This window comes from the organism of the source record quoted next, unplaced genomic scaffold (assembly GCF_019419815.1).
Source record: "Pyrus x bretschneideri cultivar Hongxiangsu unplaced genomic scaffold, Pyrus_bretschneideri_v1 Contig5, whole genome shotgun sequence".
Taxonomy (NCBI): domain Eukaryota; kingdom Viridiplantae; phylum Streptophyta; class Magnoliopsida; order Rosales; family Rosaceae; genus Pyrus; species Pyrus x bretschneideri.
In genome coordinates this window covers 6,789,997-6,808,343 of record NW_025999787.1, presented here as the reverse complement: position 1 = coordinate 6,808,343, position 18,347 = coordinate 6,789,997, and the positions used below count along the sequence as shown (strand labels likewise).

The window sequence follows — 18,347 nt, the reverse complement described above, 5'->3', positions numbered from 1 at the left end:
CATTCATATTATTAATCACACTGTAAAGATCATCTCTGCAAAAAAAAATGAATTAAAACTAAGGTCGTTTAGTCAATCTATTCTAGCAAATACATAGACGGCTTGTAATGTTTTTACCAATTCCGTTCATTTGTTTTTATCCAGTTCAATGACTAAACAATCTTAGTTTTAGTTATTTTTTTGCAAAGAAGATCTTTATCAGGTGATTTATAATATGAACGGTTCTGATTATAAATACGAAGTTCTATACATTGACAACAAACAATTTTGAGTAGGAGTACCTACTCATCCTTTGAGTGGCCAAGTATTATTCTTATGAACATTACTTGACTATTCAAAGATGAGTAGGAACTCCTACTCAAAACTCTTATTATTTAAATCACAGAGCTTTTTACTTATGATAAAAACCATTCATATTATCAATGTTCTAAAAGATGTTATAGGGCTGCGAGCTGGGGCCTAACATCTAGACGGCTAGGCGAGGCCTAGGCAAACTAGACGGATTTAACTAAATCTATTATATTTTGTGTAAATAAGTGTCTGTTTATACTTAAAATATATATAATTTCACCATAAACTACAAAATAGAATGACATATATGTTATGAAGTATTGGAACATAATGAAAATATGGGGAATAAGCATATAAGGTGTGTTCATTTAAGTATTCAACAAGGCTCTTACAATTTATTGAAAAAAAACAAAATGCAAAATGAAAGTTATCTATTTTCCAGCTAAGTGATTCGTAACCTAGGTGGGCGCGAGTCTGGGCAGGCTAGGTGGGTGCCTAGGCGATCTAGGCGGGCGCCTCAACAGATCTAGTCCCCCTTTCTTAATTTTCAAACACCTAGCATTAATCGGGGCAATGGTCAGCTGCCTAGCGCCTAGGCAGGGCCTAGGCTGTGCTAGGCGTGTGAAATCCTGTTCCTGGATTTCACTGTTACAATCTACATATTTGTATTATCAAGATTTTATATTATTTCGAAAAATTTTATTAAGTTATTTACATTTAGATTTTTAAATTTGACTAATTACGAAGAGTGAAGTTTGGAAATTAATTATTTAAAATTCATAGACTGTTCTAGATCATAATTTATCTTTTCGAATAGAGCTCGATCTCACGAACATATAGGCGCAAACCGTTCGTGAAACGGAGTTATAACAGAAAAGTTATTAACGTTTAAAGTTAGGGACATTATTGTAATTTTGGCCCTCATCTAGAAGACTCCAGATTGCTGGAGCAATTATCTGTGTGCCACGTGTGTGGCCGTGATTGGAGAAAGAAGAGAGAAATGAGGGAAATGAGGGAAATAAGGGGAGAAACAGCTGAATCAAGAGAGAAGATGGGAGGGGAATAAGAGGGGGAGAGGGGTAGATAATCGGATTTCCCCCTCAACTCGTTTCTTTTTGGTGACCTGACCCGACGGAAACAAGAGTTTCCAATGCTTTTTCGGGCCAAATTCCAGCGAATTATGTAGAGACAACACCTAAGAAATACCCCACGGCCTTCCCTCTACCAATTCCATCCAAAAATTTAGGAAAAGTAGCCTTGAATTTGGGAAAAACCGCACCGGTGGGTGTGAGGGTTATTTGTCGTTGATCCATCAATTCTGAAACAATTTCCTTCAATCACCACCACTTATAGAATCCTCTTAAGGCTTGGAACAAAGCCCAAACAACTGTAGGGGCGGCAGAGCATCGGAGATGACGGATCTAAGCCACCCATTTCTAGGGTTCCAACGGGTTCAAGGTAATTCCGAGCACTTTCCAACCGAATTGGACTTCAGCCCAGGTATGAAAGTTGTTCCTCTCATTGAGCTGTACATGTATGTAAAATTTGGTAATTTTTAGAGTTAGTCAAAAAATTGGGTTTCCATTCGTCGGAAACTGCCACCAGCGGCGACACGTGCAGTGGTGCATGGCCAGTGAGCCACCAATGCTATGTTACACTAAATTAATATCCTTATCTTTGAATTGATATTTGTATGACGTGGTTGCTTGTTTGAACTTAGTTTCATTACAATACATCACATGATCATTTTATGAATCGATGTTGGATCGTCACCAAACTCTAATGCATTATAAAACATAATATTTGAGGATATTAGAAACTGAAGGATTAGAAATCCGAAGTACGGATCTTCCTGAATTGGATTTCTAAATTTGTAAAATAAATTGTTGACCGCAACCTAATCCTAGTAATTGGCGGAGGTCCGACCGTCAGATCACGATGAGATTTTAGTATGTTGTTCTATAAGCATAATATGGACCTTAGGAAGTTACGGATCAGAAATCCAATGTGTGGATCTTCCGGATTGAATAGCTAGGGTTGTGGACCCCACCGTTGATGGAGAGTTGACTTTTGATCAACATGTCTCGATTCCTTTAAAATACTAAAATTAGTATTACTAGAGAATCAGTGAGGCTTCATGGGCGTACCTCGATGAGGGGACTCTAATATATGAGATATTGATATAGCTATTATACTGGTTGCGTATTTAATATCCTTTGTGGATATCACCTAACCTTATAAATGTGATTTCTAATGAAATGTGATTTTGTGTGTGTGTGTGTGTGTGTGTTTAGCCACTGACCTATGTTTATTAAACATGATTTGACTTGTGTACTGATGATGATATTTGTGAAATGTAATTTAGTACTTGTTGAATTGTTTGATGAAATGTGATTTGACGTGCATATTTGAAATGTGATTTGATTTGCATGATTGGTATGATGTGATGAAATGTGAGGGCTAGTAGTGGACCATTAACCCATTGCCATGGGGTTTGTTGCTTCGGAGCTTGTTTCATAAACCATTTCATTGTTTCTTTTCTCACTTCGTTAACTTGTTCTAAACTTAATACTTGTGCTTTGTTTCATTTCGTTGAGCCTTTGTAAATTGAGCATTTGATTCATGTTTTGTTTCGTTGAGCCGTTGTTATGTCCTTGGCCCTCCGCTCGGTTCCGTTGAGTGATCCGGAACTGGGTTTCCGCTGGGGTTTCGTTGAGTGGTTTGATTCTCTGCTCCATCTGGATTCCGTTGAGTGGTCCGGAATCCCTCATGATCCATGATTCCTTTGAGTGGTCCGAAATCGTATCTAGATTGGGTTTCATTGAGTGGTTCGATATGCTTTGTACTCCGCGATTCCGTTAAGCAGTTCAAAATCGTATCCCCTTAGATCCCTTTTAGAGGTCCGGAATCCCTTCTACTCAGTGATTCTGTTGAGTGGTCCGAAATCGTATCTTGGTTTAGATTCTGTTAAGTGGTCTGGAATCCCCTTTGGTGTCTTAGTTCAGTTGAGTGGTCCGGAACCCGATGTTAATGGATTTCATTGAGTGGTCTGAAATCGCATCATTTGACTTGTTGGTTCCTTGGATTTGATTTCAGCTTCAAAGATGTAGACTTCAACCAAACTGTGTCGCTCTAGCCCTGCATTTCAGTGTATTGTATATGTTATTGATTGGTGTGATTATTGGATGGTGTTGGAATGCATATGTGTGGGTGAATGGCAAGATGACTAGAGAATAATATTATGCTTCATTGAATGTTCCTTGAGGTGCTACATGCTTGAATTGTGGTATTATGTTGAGATGTAGTGAGATATGCGATGAATGTTCGAGTGTAGTGAATGGTGAACTACGAATGGCTTGATCCCTATTACGTAGGCAATCTAACGAGGAGGTTAGATGCAGCCATAAAGTATACAAAAATAACTTCATGATCTGAAGCTTGTGCAGTGCTTTATTCATATCCCGGAGGCGGGATATGTTATATATGCGGATACTTCGTGCCGTTACGTGTCGATCCTAGACGTATGTTGGGATCGGGGCCTGACAAGGTGGGGATTTTTAGAACATTGCATATTATTAATCACACTATAAATATCATCTCTGCCAAAAAAAGAATTAAAACTAAGATCGTTTAGTCAATCTATTCTAGTAAATACGTAGACGGCTTGTAATGTTTTTACCAATTCTGGTTCCCTTAGAAAAAGTAAGAAGATAGGAACAAGACCATTACTACTGCCCTAATAGTTAGTGGCTTGTTGCTTGTAAAATAATGGAGCAGAGGCAACTCAAAGCAGCTCTCAATTGTTCATGTCCACTACAATTTTACCTTTCATTTCCAAATCCAAACACACATCAAAGTAAAAAGCTGAACGAACACATAAATTAAGCAAGATGTAACATAAAAATAATTAAGGTTACCACAAGACACAAAGCAAATCCCAAAACCCTAGCTCGCTAGCAAGCTAGGAGATTCATGGATTTGCAAATCCCATGGCTAATCTTATTTTACAGTAAGTTCTAAAACCAAGCTTTTACAGTCTTCTTCTTATTTATAGAGACCATCACAGCTTTCTTCTTTGAGTCTGGATCTTGGCTTGCTTCGATCATTTGTGGCAGCCACATGAGCTGCAGCTGCAGCTTGAGCCACACTTGCAGTCATTCTCTGCTCCATAGCTCATCTCAGACCCCTCAGAGAACCTGCAATAATAATAGTAATAATAATAATATAGTCAATTTTGTTTCTTAATTGGAGAGAGATTATTAGCACTCTTGAAAAGTCATTATGCAATCTTCGGAGAGTATTTTTACCTTATATTTAATTAACCAAGGTTAAGACAACAGTTGCCTTATAAAAACTTACATTTTCACAGGTGCAACTCCGGCAATAATAGTTTCAGTGGAAGTGGTCTCTGAGTAGCTCAAGTCAGGGTACACGCCACACCTACACGTATATACATATATAAAGAGATCATTATTATCAGGAAAAATAACTAAGCAAAGTAATCAGTTCATAGTTAAGAATATAATTAGGAATTATGGAGAATGATGGTCACACACACACACACACACACACATTGGTTAGGGGAATAGAAGAATTACTTGCAGCCACTGCCGCACTTGCAGTCACTGCCACAGCTACAATTGCAAGACATTTTCTTTAAAAGTTGGTATAAGGATAAGGAGAAGATTGTTGTAGTGCTGGGAATTGAATTCACTCGAAGCCTGGGATGAGTTTCTTGTGAGGGTCTCAACTGCTATTTATAGTGCAAGTGAAGGCTAAAGCAGTTGAAATCCACAGTACACGTGGATCAATCCTGGATATCTATGCGAAGTTATTAAAGTTTTTAGAGATTACTTGCCCTCACCAACAATCCACAATGCGTTAAGTTTTTCTTAAATGCTGAGATTTTACGTTACTAATATTTAAATGGTAACATGTTTATACTTTAGAGATTTCTTTCATGTGTATAAATGTTACAATTTAATTAATTATCAAACACTATCTAAACTTAAACTTTTGGTAAATGATTATTTGTTTTAGTGACACTCGATTTCTATATTATATTTAAAGGTGTAATTAAGTTCAAATTTAATAGATAATAGTTGTTGAATCAAACAAGCAAAGCTTAAAAGTTCATGTTCAAGACAAAAGTACAGTATCAATCTTTAAAAATATAAAGTTAAGGATCTTATTTCTTATCATTCATGTGCACCACTCAAATTCAATTCCATCAACTTATTTTTCTGGGAGGAATTCTTTCATTTTATTGATAGTATATAGTCCGGTCGTTCAATCAAAAAGTTTCTTTGCAGAAAAAGGCAATGGGCATCCACCAAGTTGTTTCCTTATAAAAGTGTGTAGGTAAAAACCTTTTGTTATGAACTAGATGCATTGATTTTAATTTGGAAAAACTTTATTAAGTTAGGCTAAGAGTCCCTTTGAAGTTTCAATTACCAATTTGATTTATAGTTTTTTTATTTTGTGCTTGAAATATAGGAAACGTTGGGGAGGAAGGGGCAAATGGAGATGAGTGGTGTGGCAGAAGATAGGAAATTAAAGAACAATCAATGAAACAAAATCCTGAAAGTGAAAACAACTTAAAGTCAATTTTAGTTTTCATTTGTGTGTTTCTTTCCTTGAATTCTTATATATTTCTTGAGCGTTATCTTCCTTCCTCCACTTTTCTATGTCCCTCCCTTCTTCTATGCATTCCCCCTCCATCACTAACAAAAAAGAAAAACTAAAGTAAACGACTAAATAATTATCAAGACAACCCTAAGTTGTTTGATTATGAATATGCATAACTAATTCCTTTTGCTAGGGTGAAGCCTTAAGCCTTAGTATGAATATGTGATTTTTATTTAATTGTTTATGATTGATTGCATACATACTTTGAATTATTGATCACCGTGATTAAAACTATCTAATTATCTTAATACCTGATCACCTTTAGGATCTTTAGAAAAGTAATTTGATGCAGTTTTGGTCGGAAGGTTCCCTGAAATTGACGCAGGTTTCTTGTGATTAATAATTGTAAATTCACTTAAGATGAACACCACGTCTTAAGGGTTGCATGGTTGTCCAAAGGGTTTTCATAAAGCATAATGAGTCTTTCATGTTCAGATTTAATCCGAACGTCCGGACAGGTTGCATGTTAGATATACGTTTTATGTTGAAGGTTCCAAATAGAATATGAACTAGGAAAACCTAACCTTCAAAGTGGCATGTGTAGATCATAAGTAATTGGTAAAAATATATAGGATTGCTAGGTGATGGTGGAAAGAACGACATGACTCTTTCTATTTTTGCGCCGGCATTTGAGTTGACCCTAATGCTTTTATAAATTGGTATTTAAAACTCTTTTCTTTTATCATATTTGTTTTTAATTAAAATTCGTTTTTAATATTACTCAAGTCTAAAATCTCTTTTCTCAACTTTTAATTTTAAGTATATAATTGGGAATTGTTTCTACATAAATTATCCAAATAGTCTTTGAGGAGAACGACCTTGCATGAGTTTTTATCCCTACTTTTGTAGATGGTAAAAATCCTATCAATCCTCTTAAGTTGCACCGGATTAAAAAAAATAATAATAAAAATAAAAAACTAGCCTAAGCTAGCTATCTCGTAAAAAATATGAGTTGCTCAAAAGTCCTTCAAGATGAATATATTCATGTTGAAGCTTGATTTGTTTCTTAATCGAGCCAAATTAGTTTTGACTTGTTTTCTTCTTGCCAAGCTTCAAAGAGTCAAACATGAATCAAACGCGATTATGAATCGAGCGGTTTTGAGCCAATTTGAAACCCTTTGAGAAAATGGTAATTAGTGCGCCCTTTCTCTTGTTGGCGTTGTCTCCTGTCTCGAATATGTGCAATTGTGTTGCTCTCCACAAATAAAAGGAGGGTGAGAGATTGACTTTAGATATGAAGATAAGTGCACACTGCTCTCAAGGCAATAGAGTCACAAAATCTTTGTCCACCTTTAGCGATAAAGACACCCCATTCCTCCATTTTTTTTTTTTTGGGTTTGATTTACTATCTTGTAGTTTATGCCATCTCCAACAGAAGGCTGGCCAGATGGCTCGTTTTAGCCCTCTAGTCCTCCAAGAAATTAATATTTTAATGAATAGTGTAGGACCATATTTCTTACCATGTCCAACCGAGGGCCAAAGAGCCATATGACTTGTTTTAACCCTGTCACAAAAAACTGTCTCCAACCAAGGGTCATAGGGCCAAACATAATTTATTATTTAAATTTAAAAACTACAACTACAACAAATTAAATGTAATATAATTAAATATTTAAAATAAATTGTGAAAGGAACATGCTTATGAAAGGAACTACAACTACAACTACACCCATTATAATTGTCCCACATCGGCCGTGGGAGATGAATGAGCAAGGAAACATGTTTATAAAATAAAGACCCCAACTTTGATCAAATCAACTTTCTCGGCTCAAAAAATCTAAACCCATAATTAAAAAAAATTTAGAAAATTTTGGCCCCCAAAAAAAAAATGTAAAAAAAATAATAAATATGACATCATCATGAAGTCAGCATATGGCCCTACCCGGGGCTAGCTAGCTGGTTTGAGCCAGCCAGTTGGCCCTTTGGCCTTTTTTTGTCTAGTTGGGCACACGAGCCCTTTGGCCTGACCCTCAATTAGAGACAGTTTTCAGACTATTTTTGGCCTTTTGGACCCTTCAGTTGGAGATGGTCTTAGTTCCCCTCACATGTGCTGTGGAGAAAATAGAAAAAGATATTGCAACAAGGAGACTCCCTCCAATTATTGATCCACCTTTCATCGGGTGGGCCATGAAGGGCTTCTATCCCCTTATTGTGTAGCCAGCCATCTATAATTGTGTGGAATATTTTTGGTCACCACCTTTAAGTAATAGTGATGCTCGCCACCCTATGTATCACAATTGAATGAGTTTAAATTTTGAGATCTTTTTATTGGATAGACTTAGATCTCAAAAATTAAACTCATCTAACGGTGATAAATAAGGGTGGTGAGTAAAAATGCACCTGTAATTGTGACTTTAAAAGTGAAAGGATGATATTCTCTTCAAATCTCTTCACCTCATCCTCACCTGTCCTTTTCTTTTCCATCGTTTGTTATCAAAGGTTCTCCATTTACCTTCTCTTTCCTTTGAAAATAAGAAGAAGAAAGAATTCCTCTAAAGTTATTCTAACGTGCTGATATCTTATATAACGAATATCAAATGTTAAGGCAAATGAAAATCGCAAATCTTATTACTTTTTCTTTTCTTTGCGCACTTGTGTTTATATTTAGCTTTTTGATTGAATAGATCGAAAAAAAATCAACAAATATAAAATAAAGAATAGCATCCAGATGCATAAAAAGATTGTTTGGAAATAATCTCCCAATATTAAACTTTATCGTATAAATTTTCGTATACCGCTACATGAGGAACGAGAGAGAGATTTAAGGAGCCGAACGCTAGTGATAGAATATGGGACACACACACACGTCATACCTGCGTTGTTCAAACTATTTAAGGAGTCCAATGCCGTCATACCTGCATTGTTCAAACTATTTAAATTGGCTCTCTCATACGCATGGAAGAGGGAAAGAATTATGACAATCTTAGGATGCCAGTTTTGACGGCTATATGTAGAGGGGTATTTCCACTTTGATCTCTTTGCTTGCTAAGCACTTGAAGATTGCGCTTTCCAATAATATATCGGACAACATTAACTCTTCCATGCGCGGCCGCAACATGAAGAATATTCCGGCCTTCACCATCACATGACTCCCTCAAGTCGGGGTAATGATTGAGAAACTCTTCAACAACCCCGCAATGGCCTTTTTTGGACGCCACATGTATGGGAAGGAGCTGATTTTCGTCACCTTTGTATGCCAATCCAGTAAATTTGTGTAACAATACGCGTACCGCCACAAAGTTACCTATACAAGCCGCAAGTGTAAGAGGAGTCATCCACTCTTGGTCCGTTGAATTGATTAGATTAGCTGAATCCATTTTGCTCAATATCGTCTCTAGAAGATCTACAGCATATGCATTTTAGAAGCAACTCTGTCAAGAATAAGTATTTATGAATAAAGAAATAAACGAAAGGTAAATTGTCATAATGCCATATGACAGAGAGTTAGAGCATCTCCAACAGTGTAAGAAAATGATTTTGATGAGCCACATAGATAAAACGTTGCTCCTGCTCCAATGGTATGTGCAATTGAGTAGGAAAATTTTGCTCATTCCCACAAAGTACGCAATATTATTGACTACAATATTATATGCTGATGACATGAAAATGGCAAGGACAGAACCATACTTGTATATTTCTTTCTGTTGGTTCTGGGCAGCCACCATTGAGAAACTATACGCTTAAAATACATCCAGCATACAACCCCCGCCAGCAAGAAGAGTGGACTGATGAGAGTGCATAACATGAGCATGGCCAACACGAACACTGCATTAATTTTCTTGAGTCCACCTTTTGCTATATATGTACCCGATGCCAAAATTTAAAAAGAATACTCATTACCAGCTATATGTACCAAAAACAAAAAGTACTCACGAGTATACCAAAAAGAAAAAAGGTAACTGCAAATGCTTAATATTTACCCTTTTTCCTCCATATGATCGCACTACGAAGAATGAAGTTGCTGTTCGATCCTTGCCAAAAATTACCAGAATTAGCGTCTGCTATGCTATTTGGCGTGTTGGCTACCATTGCTTTAACGAGTTCAAGATTGGCAGTTTCAGCGGCCATGCACAAGGGAGTCTTACTGGAGTTATTTGTAGAATGCGACGTGGATCCATCTTTGCCGACCAAAAACATAGCCACATCTTGGTGATTATTTTCCACAGCGACATGCAACGCAGTGTTCCCTCTCCCGTCCTTTTCATTAAACGTATTACCTTGAGCCGTGTCAACCAAACAATGAACTGCGGATATATGGCCAGCGGATGCAGCTACATGAAGTGGAAGTTCTCCATCATCATTTTGTTTGCGGACAAGCCCCGGAAAATTTAGGGTAATTAGTTGGATAAGCTGCATGTGGCCTGTATTTGCAGCAAGGTGAAGTACCGTGTTCCCACGGGTGCTTACTATGTTTTCACCACTTAGGACAAGCGATACTATTTGATCAGGAATATTACATATAGGTATTGCACATGCGGCTCCGGCAAAACAAGTTGTGCGCAGGGCCCATATAAACTCTTGACAGCGGTAGATACACTGTAAAGTTACTCCTGATTTAGACATCGTTGCATACCTGTATAGTATAGGATCCATGCGTGTGTCGCCTGCCTCGGTGTCTCCTGCAGCGTGCTCATGAGCACCCTTCCCAGTTATTGGATAATCTTGTCTTGAACTCCAGCCAACATCCTCCATTGCTATTTCACTTTTGTAAACTTGAAGAAGCCATTGATATGCTGATTAGCTACGTAGGTGCTCTTTTTCCGAGAGAAAATGTGACTCTCTTGTTTTCAGCAACCATTGTTTGGTACGTCGGCTGAATAGTGTATGATTTCTGGAGTCTTGTGTCTTGTGCATTTTGAGGGGTCCTCCATGTGGAAGACTTTTTGTTGCCATGTAATGCAAGTTGTGGAATAATCAAATATGAGTCTATGACAATCATAAGAAAAATCGAACAAGACAGCTGGTTTATTTATTTTTCTATTTTTGATAATTTTACTTTAATATGTGACATGAGTGACACCAACATAAGTTATAACCGGTTGCCCAATTAGGTAGACTACGGTTAGGGCATGTTTATTAGGTATTCATGTGTATATAATTATAGGAACAGGATCCTCTCTGGATTTCTTCCATTCGGATTCTTCGAATTCTTCAAATATCATATAAGTTCAACTAAAAATAGAACGTCCAGGAAAATGATCAGACAGCCTTGACACCATCAAAATGAGAAGAATCTGCGATGGTAGTAGCGGCCTCGAAATCCTCTACCTCGAGATCCGCAACGATGGTGTTGACAGCGGGAGGGTTAAGAAGGGCGTAGATGTCGAAGGAGACAATGCCATCGTTGAGATCGTAGTCGGGATTGAGGTTTCAATCAATGGCTTCACGGCCCTATTCAAACCTAGGGCACAACTTTCACTTAGACAAAAAATAAATAATTCTCATTTCACATTTTATTTTTCTATTAAACTGTAAGAGACTTGTTCAACACTTGTTCCCCATGGTTTCATTACGTTCTAATACTTTATAATCTATATGTCATTTTATCCGTTCAAAGCCCATGTTTTAAAATATCTAGCCCGGAACTTTAGGAAGGAAAAGAAGGTTGTTGCGGGACTTTTAGGTCAAGGGGGACTTGGGCATTGAGAACGTCCTCTTGTCTCCCTTGGTTCGGTTTCGTACCAAGTCCTGGAATATCTCAAAAGAGTTAGCTTGTTTTAAGAAATATTCGGGTTAGATCAATGACTCAAAGATAGCATGATTAAGCAAATAATGGCTTGCTCAAGTGAGACATGGTGTGGAAGCTAGAAGTTCATCAGTTTGGTATAAGAGATAGAAAGAGTTGGCATGGTTGTATGGTGGTCTAGGTTTGATAATCTAGGCTTTCTAGGTTATAAAGAGGCTTTCCTTGACTGAAAGGGTTGAAGGAAGTCTGGAGGAAAACTCTAAGGTTGCAGAAAGATGGTTTTGTGTTTCTCTCTCCAATGTTTGAACTCTCTCATGCGTTATGATGTTCCCCTGTTTCTAATGTCTTCTGATACCTCTTTTGTAGGTTAATGACTCCTTTCTAGGGTTCCTAAGGAATCTCTATTTGTGGCTTGGTCTTCTCTCCCCTTTCTCCTGACCTAGCGGTAACATTTCCTTTTGGTGTAAGATAGTTAAACGCAGCTGCTCACGCGAAGACTCCATTTTGACTCCTTCCTGAGGTGTTGCTTTCCTGGGTCAGTTTTTTACAGGCATTACTTTTGGTAATGCATTTCTTGGCTTTCATGCGTTTGTCTTCTGCGTAAGCTAGGAAGGGAATGTCTGCTCTTCATCAACTACATGTCTCGCTAGACTTTCACGTGACTCTAAGGCTCAAGGCTTGGTTCCTTCCTAACTAAATTGGTTAGCTTGCTAGGGAAAGGAAGAAACTAGGTTTGCTCTCTTAGACTTACCCACATGGAATTCAAAGGTTATTGGCTTGGACTTTTAGGCTCACAAGCAACCCAAAGTCTTCCATAATCTTGACTCCACGTAGGCCCAATGAACTTCCGTAACCATCCACACCACAATTCACTTGACAAACCCCGGGTATATGACTTGGGCTTATCTTAGCATGATAAAGCTTGGCGTGATAAATATGCATGAGTTTGCACGAGCGTGGCGTGATTTACATTAATGTGTGGCTTGATTAACGTAGCATAGCATGATTACGAACATAACTCCTTCTCGATTCCTCACCTTTGCATGTAATGGGGGCTCAGCTTGAGGCTTGTACAACAATTGGGCCTTGAGACTTGATTGGGTTTGCATGTAACATTTTTGGGCCTTAAAAAAAGTTAAATTGGACCCATTGTTTGACCATAGATGCGAACCTTAGCCAATACCATCATCTAGTCTTCGGGCTACAAGGTATATAGGGTGAGAGCCCGCTAAGGAACCCAGTAAAGTGCACTACACCCAATACGTACTTATTTTCAGGACAGCTTGATTCAGCATAGTGCAGTGCAACATTGGAAGTTAATTAAGAAGCATGTATTCCAATACAATTACCTATTTTTTAAAAGTATTAGTAGACATTATTTATATGTTATACAATAAATTTAATTAAAATTGAAAAAATTGCCTAAGTCTCTACCTAGACGCTGGGCCCCTGCCCGCCGTTTGACTAGCGTCGAGCACCTTTTAGAACCTTGCTAGTTGCTCAGCTAAAAAACTATTACAAAAATGTTTTATGCATTGCTATCATTATATTCACCTGAATCATCACCAATTTTCAAATTTATCATGCGTTTTCATCCGAAAAGTTAACTAAAGGTCACCCTTTATCTATTTATGTGAACTTATTCATAATATTTTTTTTTTTCAATTACTCACACTATGTTTTGAAGATATAATGTCTCTCATTTGAATGTAAAAATACCAGTCAATTTAAGGTGAAAATATTTATAAACTATATACAAATTTTCCTTGTACAATATCAAATACAAATAACTTCATTTAATAGTTCATCAAAGATCAAATCCTCAATTACAATATCTAAAGGAAATTCCGATCATGCTGCTTGTGGAGGAGTTTGTAGGAATTGCCATGGTCATTTTCTTGGTGGTTTCTACCAATGGATTGGTTATTGCAACTCTTTTTTTGCAGAATTATCTGTAATTATTATTGATGTAGAGTTTGCAAATCAATTGGGTTGGCATTGTCTTTGGTTCGAAAGTGACAGCTCTAGTGTTATTTCTGCTCTTCAATCGTCTGATTTTGATTCTCCATGGCCTCTTCGTAGACAATGGTCTATTTGTTTGGACCACATCCAGAAAATGACTTTCTACTCATCTCACATATATCGGGAGGGAAATTTTGTTGCGGATAATTTTGCTAATATGGGCGTATCTTCTCCAACTTTAACTTGGCATGATTCTCCTCCGCCAACAGCTCGTTCTGCATTGTTTTCAGACTATGTTGGCTTGCCTGGTTACCACTTCTCAAATTAATGTGCATCTTGACATCCGGGTTTGTCTTACTTTCTTTCTCTTTTTTTTTTCCCTAACTTTGTGGTGTTGCTCAACTTGTTTTGCAGGTTTAGACCTTTAGGTTTGGTTTCAGAGGGGTTAGGTTTCATGTCCCCTCCTGTTTTCTTTGTATCTCTCTTATTTTCGTTTTTAGAAGGGTACGGTTTATGTCCCCCCCCCCCTTTCTTTTTCATGTATTGTTTTTGTTACCTCTGTTTTATGAGGGGTAAGGTTATGTCCCCCCTGTCTAGGTGTATCTTATATTTTTTTGTTATCAATAATATTTCCCTTGTACCGTCGAGGTTCCCCAAAAAAAAAAAAAAAAAAGTGCCACGCTCAGTTTCCCATTGTAGGTTCATCCAACGATCGCCCTTCACCAAATATCGAGCCACAACATCATCCAGTGACTGATCCATCTCCGGCCTCAAGCTCAGATATGATCTTACTCTTGTCCAGACTCATCGAGAAGATGTTGCCCCTTCGGCATTGGACGAATGCAGCCATTGGATGAGAAGGTCCTTGGGAACTAGGTGTATAATTTCTCATGGACCTCAAGGAGTGTCTCATTAACTAAATCAAACAGGAGGCGGTGATCCCAATTGTCCGATGTAACCTGGTCTTCGTATGTTCCGGTTTCATGCAAAACAATTATCCAATTCCTTGAACATTGTAAGATCCAGAGGTTGGTCTAGTGAGTAGCGTGCTCCGAGGTGATCATCGCCAATTAATGAAGCCTGACAACTCAATAACGTATATCACATAACAGAATGTTTAAAGTCGAGGAGTGATTGTTTAAACTCAGGATAATGCGCTTTGTCCACTACAAAGCGCGAGGCGTGATTGTTTAAACTCTTACGTTCAATTTCAGTGCTTATAGTTTTGGAGGATGCTGGTAAAGAGTCTACGATGTGCCTGCCTTGTAGGTCAAGAGAAGAATCTGGTGTTAGACATATTCTGAAAACATAAGAACAACAAGACATTAGGATCATAAATACGATAAACCAAATTAACTATAAATAAATAAACTTATCTAGGGTTTCAAAGACATGGTTGCTAGGGTTTTGAATGGGTCTTCTACTTTTAGCAAGCGGAAGTGTCCCCGCACTAATAGGGTTTGCTCGGAATGGAACGTATATTTTGTGAAAGCAGGGACCGCCTATATATAGTGATAAGACTCCCACTAATCCGGCCTATTATTGATTAGTGGGATTTTACCAAATCATAGGATAACATTAGAGTCCTAGTTGATATTGATTTCTTGTTTAACCAAATAAGGCCTCTTGATTAATTGCACAAAATAAGGACTCCAAATCTTAATTAAAACGAGATTTCATAGTTGTTTCAACACCAATTAACTCATTGAACAAGTTAATTCATTGCCAAGAAATTAATAAATCATATTCATTGATACTCACAACCTTACATCTAGCTCATTCACATGTGGACTCCAAGATCTAACTCTGAACCTGAAACAATTTTTCCAAAATGAATGAGTAATGCTATTCATACCATGTTTTTATAACATATTTTAATACCACCTTAGGTGGCATCTGATGCGGACAGCCATATCATTTGAAAAATTTGCAAAACCCAGGGAAAGAGAGGAGAAAAACTCCTCGTATACCACAATCATCATTTAATTAACTAGTTTTTCTTAATTATTAGTTTATTAAATAATGAACTAAATTTAAAAATCTGATTAATTCAAATCATGTGGCTGCCCACGTTAAATGCCACCTAAAGTGGTATAAAAATGTGGTACAAAAACATGGTATAAATAGCATTACTCAAAATGAATTAAACAAAAAAATGCATTAGCACTTAACCATTGAGAGATAAATCCAGTTTTTTAACATCTTAAAAGATATAGCATTTCGATTCAATGATTGAAACTTGAGTAAAATAGTTTTAAGACTTGCACACACATGTGCAATTACAATGTCCCCCGCGTCAGCAAAATTTGCACCATTGTCACTTCTTTCTATAATACCATCTAGTTGACTGGTTGTTCAGGCTTATCTGTATCTGTATTTTGGTCCACGGCTTTTGTAACCGACATCCCCAAACGAAAAGCATCTTTAACCAGTGCCCCATTTAAGATGGAAGAAAAAGAGTCAAGATCGGGCAGTGATAGATTTCTTCTGGTGGACTTCTGGCAATGCTCATTGAAGGAACTTTTTCTTCACTTTAACTTTAAGCTCTTCGAACGGTGCTATTTTCTCTGATCGCTGCTGTACAGAAGGGCACAAATTAAAAAATTAGCTACTCCTATGTAAAAATAGTATGAAGAAATAGCACAAAAACAACCAAACCATGAACTAGCACGAGAGAATTCCATGAGCTTTTGGGCAAATTTAACATGCACTGGACTACAAATCAAGCACTTCCACTTTCGTAAATAGCTCGGAGTAATAGAAGATTTTCATTCAATATGAACTACATATCATAGAAGATTTGTCACTAGGGGTTTTAAATCTGTGTCCATCGGTTAGAAAAAACAAACATCACACTTGAACAGAGGAGAATATGTGACAGGGTGAACTGAGATAGCTTACGTCTGACTCGTCTTCCTCCTGCACGCTTTCCGTGGGAAGAAACTTCTTGACATTACTCCATTGATGGTAATCAAGGTTGCTCATTAGGCTCCACATGCAGCCCGGACGGTTTCCTCCAACACTTGAGTCCTGGTGCTGCAATTGCTTTCCCATTTTTTAGCTAAAGGGAAAGTATATATCAATCCTCAGAAATTCGATACCCAGTTGAGTATTAATCTCAAGATTCTCGACTACTGGACCAATCCCTTGTAAACCTGGAAAAAAGATAGAACAAAGAACAACCATGTAATCCATGTGTACAACCGACAGCTCGTTGGATAACCATTTCGCTTTTAGTTTTCATTTTGCTTCGACATACTTTTCCCCTATGTATAGCACAAACAAAGAAAAATGAAGACTACAAACTAAAAACAAAATGGTTATCAAATGAGGACTTAAAATTCAGATGAAGTTCACAGAGAACTTATATTAAACAGATCAAAACAAGAGGCATGTTTCTTATACGCTATTCTGAAATTCTTAGAGCTTTTAATTCAAAATTCAAAGGCGGGAGCAAATACCCAATTTTTCATACAAAAACAAAAAGCTAGGAACTTTACCGAAGTTCATCAATTTATACACGTTTGAGGTCCAAAAATACTCGAACCGAGAACAGAAAAGAGTTAATCCAACACGAACTAATTATCGTTGAACAAAACAACGCTTAGTATTTAATATGGGAGTTAATCAAACCTTAAAAGTAACAGAAACAGATGTATGAACCTTGTGAGAAACTCTGGACAGTTTGCAAACCTATGGCGAGCATTGAATAAGGGAAGAAAAGAGACGAAGGTGGTTAATCAAACCTTTTGTGTAAAAAGCAAGAAGTAGAAGAAGGTGTTTAGTCTTCCAGTAAAGAAAGACGACCCGGGAAAGAGAAATAGGCAGCCTCAGCTATTATCCGCCAAGAATCGTAGATTCATGGTTCTCTATCTCGTAGTCTAAATTATCAACCATATATTTTTTTCATTTTTCTATTAGAACAATAAGCTACACTAACTTCATTTAAATTATGAAGAACGAAATTCGAATTTGGATACAAATGGAGGGGTGCATCATTATAACCAATTTGGACAAGTCCCATTAATCATATCGTATAAAAATTGGCATTTTTTTAATTAATGATTTATTAGATCATTAGAGAGTTTGGTGATGTGTGATAAGGTGTTCTGATGTCAAAAGTGCAGTTGATGTTGGTTGGAACTTGGAATTAATGTTGTTCAAAAGGGATAACAACATAGCCAACTGATATCCAGTCACTTAGCATTGTTCCAAATGCAATACTTGTCTCCAAAATAGTACAACGATCCAAGCTCAATAGACTCATCACGGTGTGAGGCGTAATCTTTGTTCGGCAACCCAAGAAAATATCCAACTTAACGTGTCCAGTTGTGGACAATCACATATTCAATGCGAGGTAATTGTGTTGTCAACACGTTCGATGTTCGCATTCTGACATGATATCAAAACATATTATTCACGTGTCAGATTCAATATTAAATTTCAAGCATCTATTTTGTGTTAAACTCTAATTGTATGGCAATACATTCCTAGTGTTTGCAAAGCAAAGTTGAAAGCCTTGACTAGTATAGTTTTTCACTTGGTTTAATGAATAATTAAAGTTCATTTTTGTATGACACTTGCAGTTTTTGGACTCGTTCATACTCATTGGAGGTCCACGTACTCCAAATTTCCCTTGAATATTTCAATATTGCATGCATATGGTAGGCTGGAAAGGGATTTGCAGCAGCTACCCATGAAGAAGTAGCTAGAAATTAAT

The 18,347-nt window shown here is 37.3% G+C and overlaps 2 protein-coding genes and 1 long non-coding RNA gene across 6 annotated transcripts in view; all 3 read right to left on the bottom strand.

The window, feature by feature from the left end:
- LOC103954319 (protein ACCELERATED CELL DEATH 6-like) overlaps positions 1-10,686 on the bottom strand; it is a 32,146-nt gene extending 21,460 nt beyond the window's left edge. The window contains exons 1-2 of one of the 2 annotated variants that reach the window (XM_048569147.1): positions 9,900-10,686; positions 9,607-9,774 (exon numbers count right to left, since the gene is read on the bottom strand). In XM_048569147.1, coding sequence (XP_048425104.1) covers positions 9,607-9,774; positions 9,900-10,671 — 940 coding nt within the window. In that variant the 5' untranslated portion in view covers positions 10,672-10,686. The remainder of the gene's footprint in view (positions 1-9,606; positions 9,775-9,899) is intronic. The other variant, XM_048569148.1, reaches the window with a different exon arrangement.
- LOC103933443 (metallothionein-like protein type 2) lies at positions 4,154-5,049 on the bottom strand. Its single transcript, XM_009343142.3, has 3 exons — positions 4,890-5,049; positions 4,651-4,731; positions 4,154-4,487 (listed from the first exon to the last, which is right to left on the bottom strand). Exons 1-3 carry the CDS (start codon positions 4,940-4,942, stop codon positions 4,394-4,396), a joined length of 228 nt encoding a protein of 75 aa, XP_009341417.1. The 5' UTR covers positions 4,943-5,049; the 3' UTR covers positions 4,154-4,393.
- Positions 10,687-15,766: 5,080 nt separating the features above from the next.
- LOC125470455 lies at positions 15,767-17,572 on the bottom strand. Of its 3 annotated transcripts, none has more exons than XR_007252721.1 (3): positions 17,261-17,572; positions 16,529-16,782; positions 15,767-16,409 (listed from the first exon to the last, which is right to left on the bottom strand). It is a non-coding gene; the product is annotated as an uncharacterized LOC125470455 (long non-coding RNA). The 3 variants fall into 3 exon arrangements; XR_007252720.1 differs by having other exon boundaries at positions 15,767-16,204; XR_007252719.1 differs by having other exon boundaries at positions 15,767-16,201.
- Between the last annotated feature and the right edge of the window lie 775 nt (positions 17,573-18,347).

Coding starts and splice junctions, on each gene's coding strand:
- LOC103933443 (XM_009343142.3), bottom strand. CDS start 4,942: ATGTCTTGCAATTGTAGCTGTGGCAGTGACTGCAAGTGCGGCAGTGGC. Junction 4,732..4,889: donor AAGTGCGGCAGTGGCTGCAA/GTAATTCTTCTA, acceptor ATATACGTGTAG/GTGTGGCGTGTACCCTGACT. Junction 4,488..4,650: donor GGAGTTGCACCTGTGAAAAT/GTAAGTTTTTAT, acceptor TTATTATTGCAG/GTTCTCTGAGGGGTCTGAGA.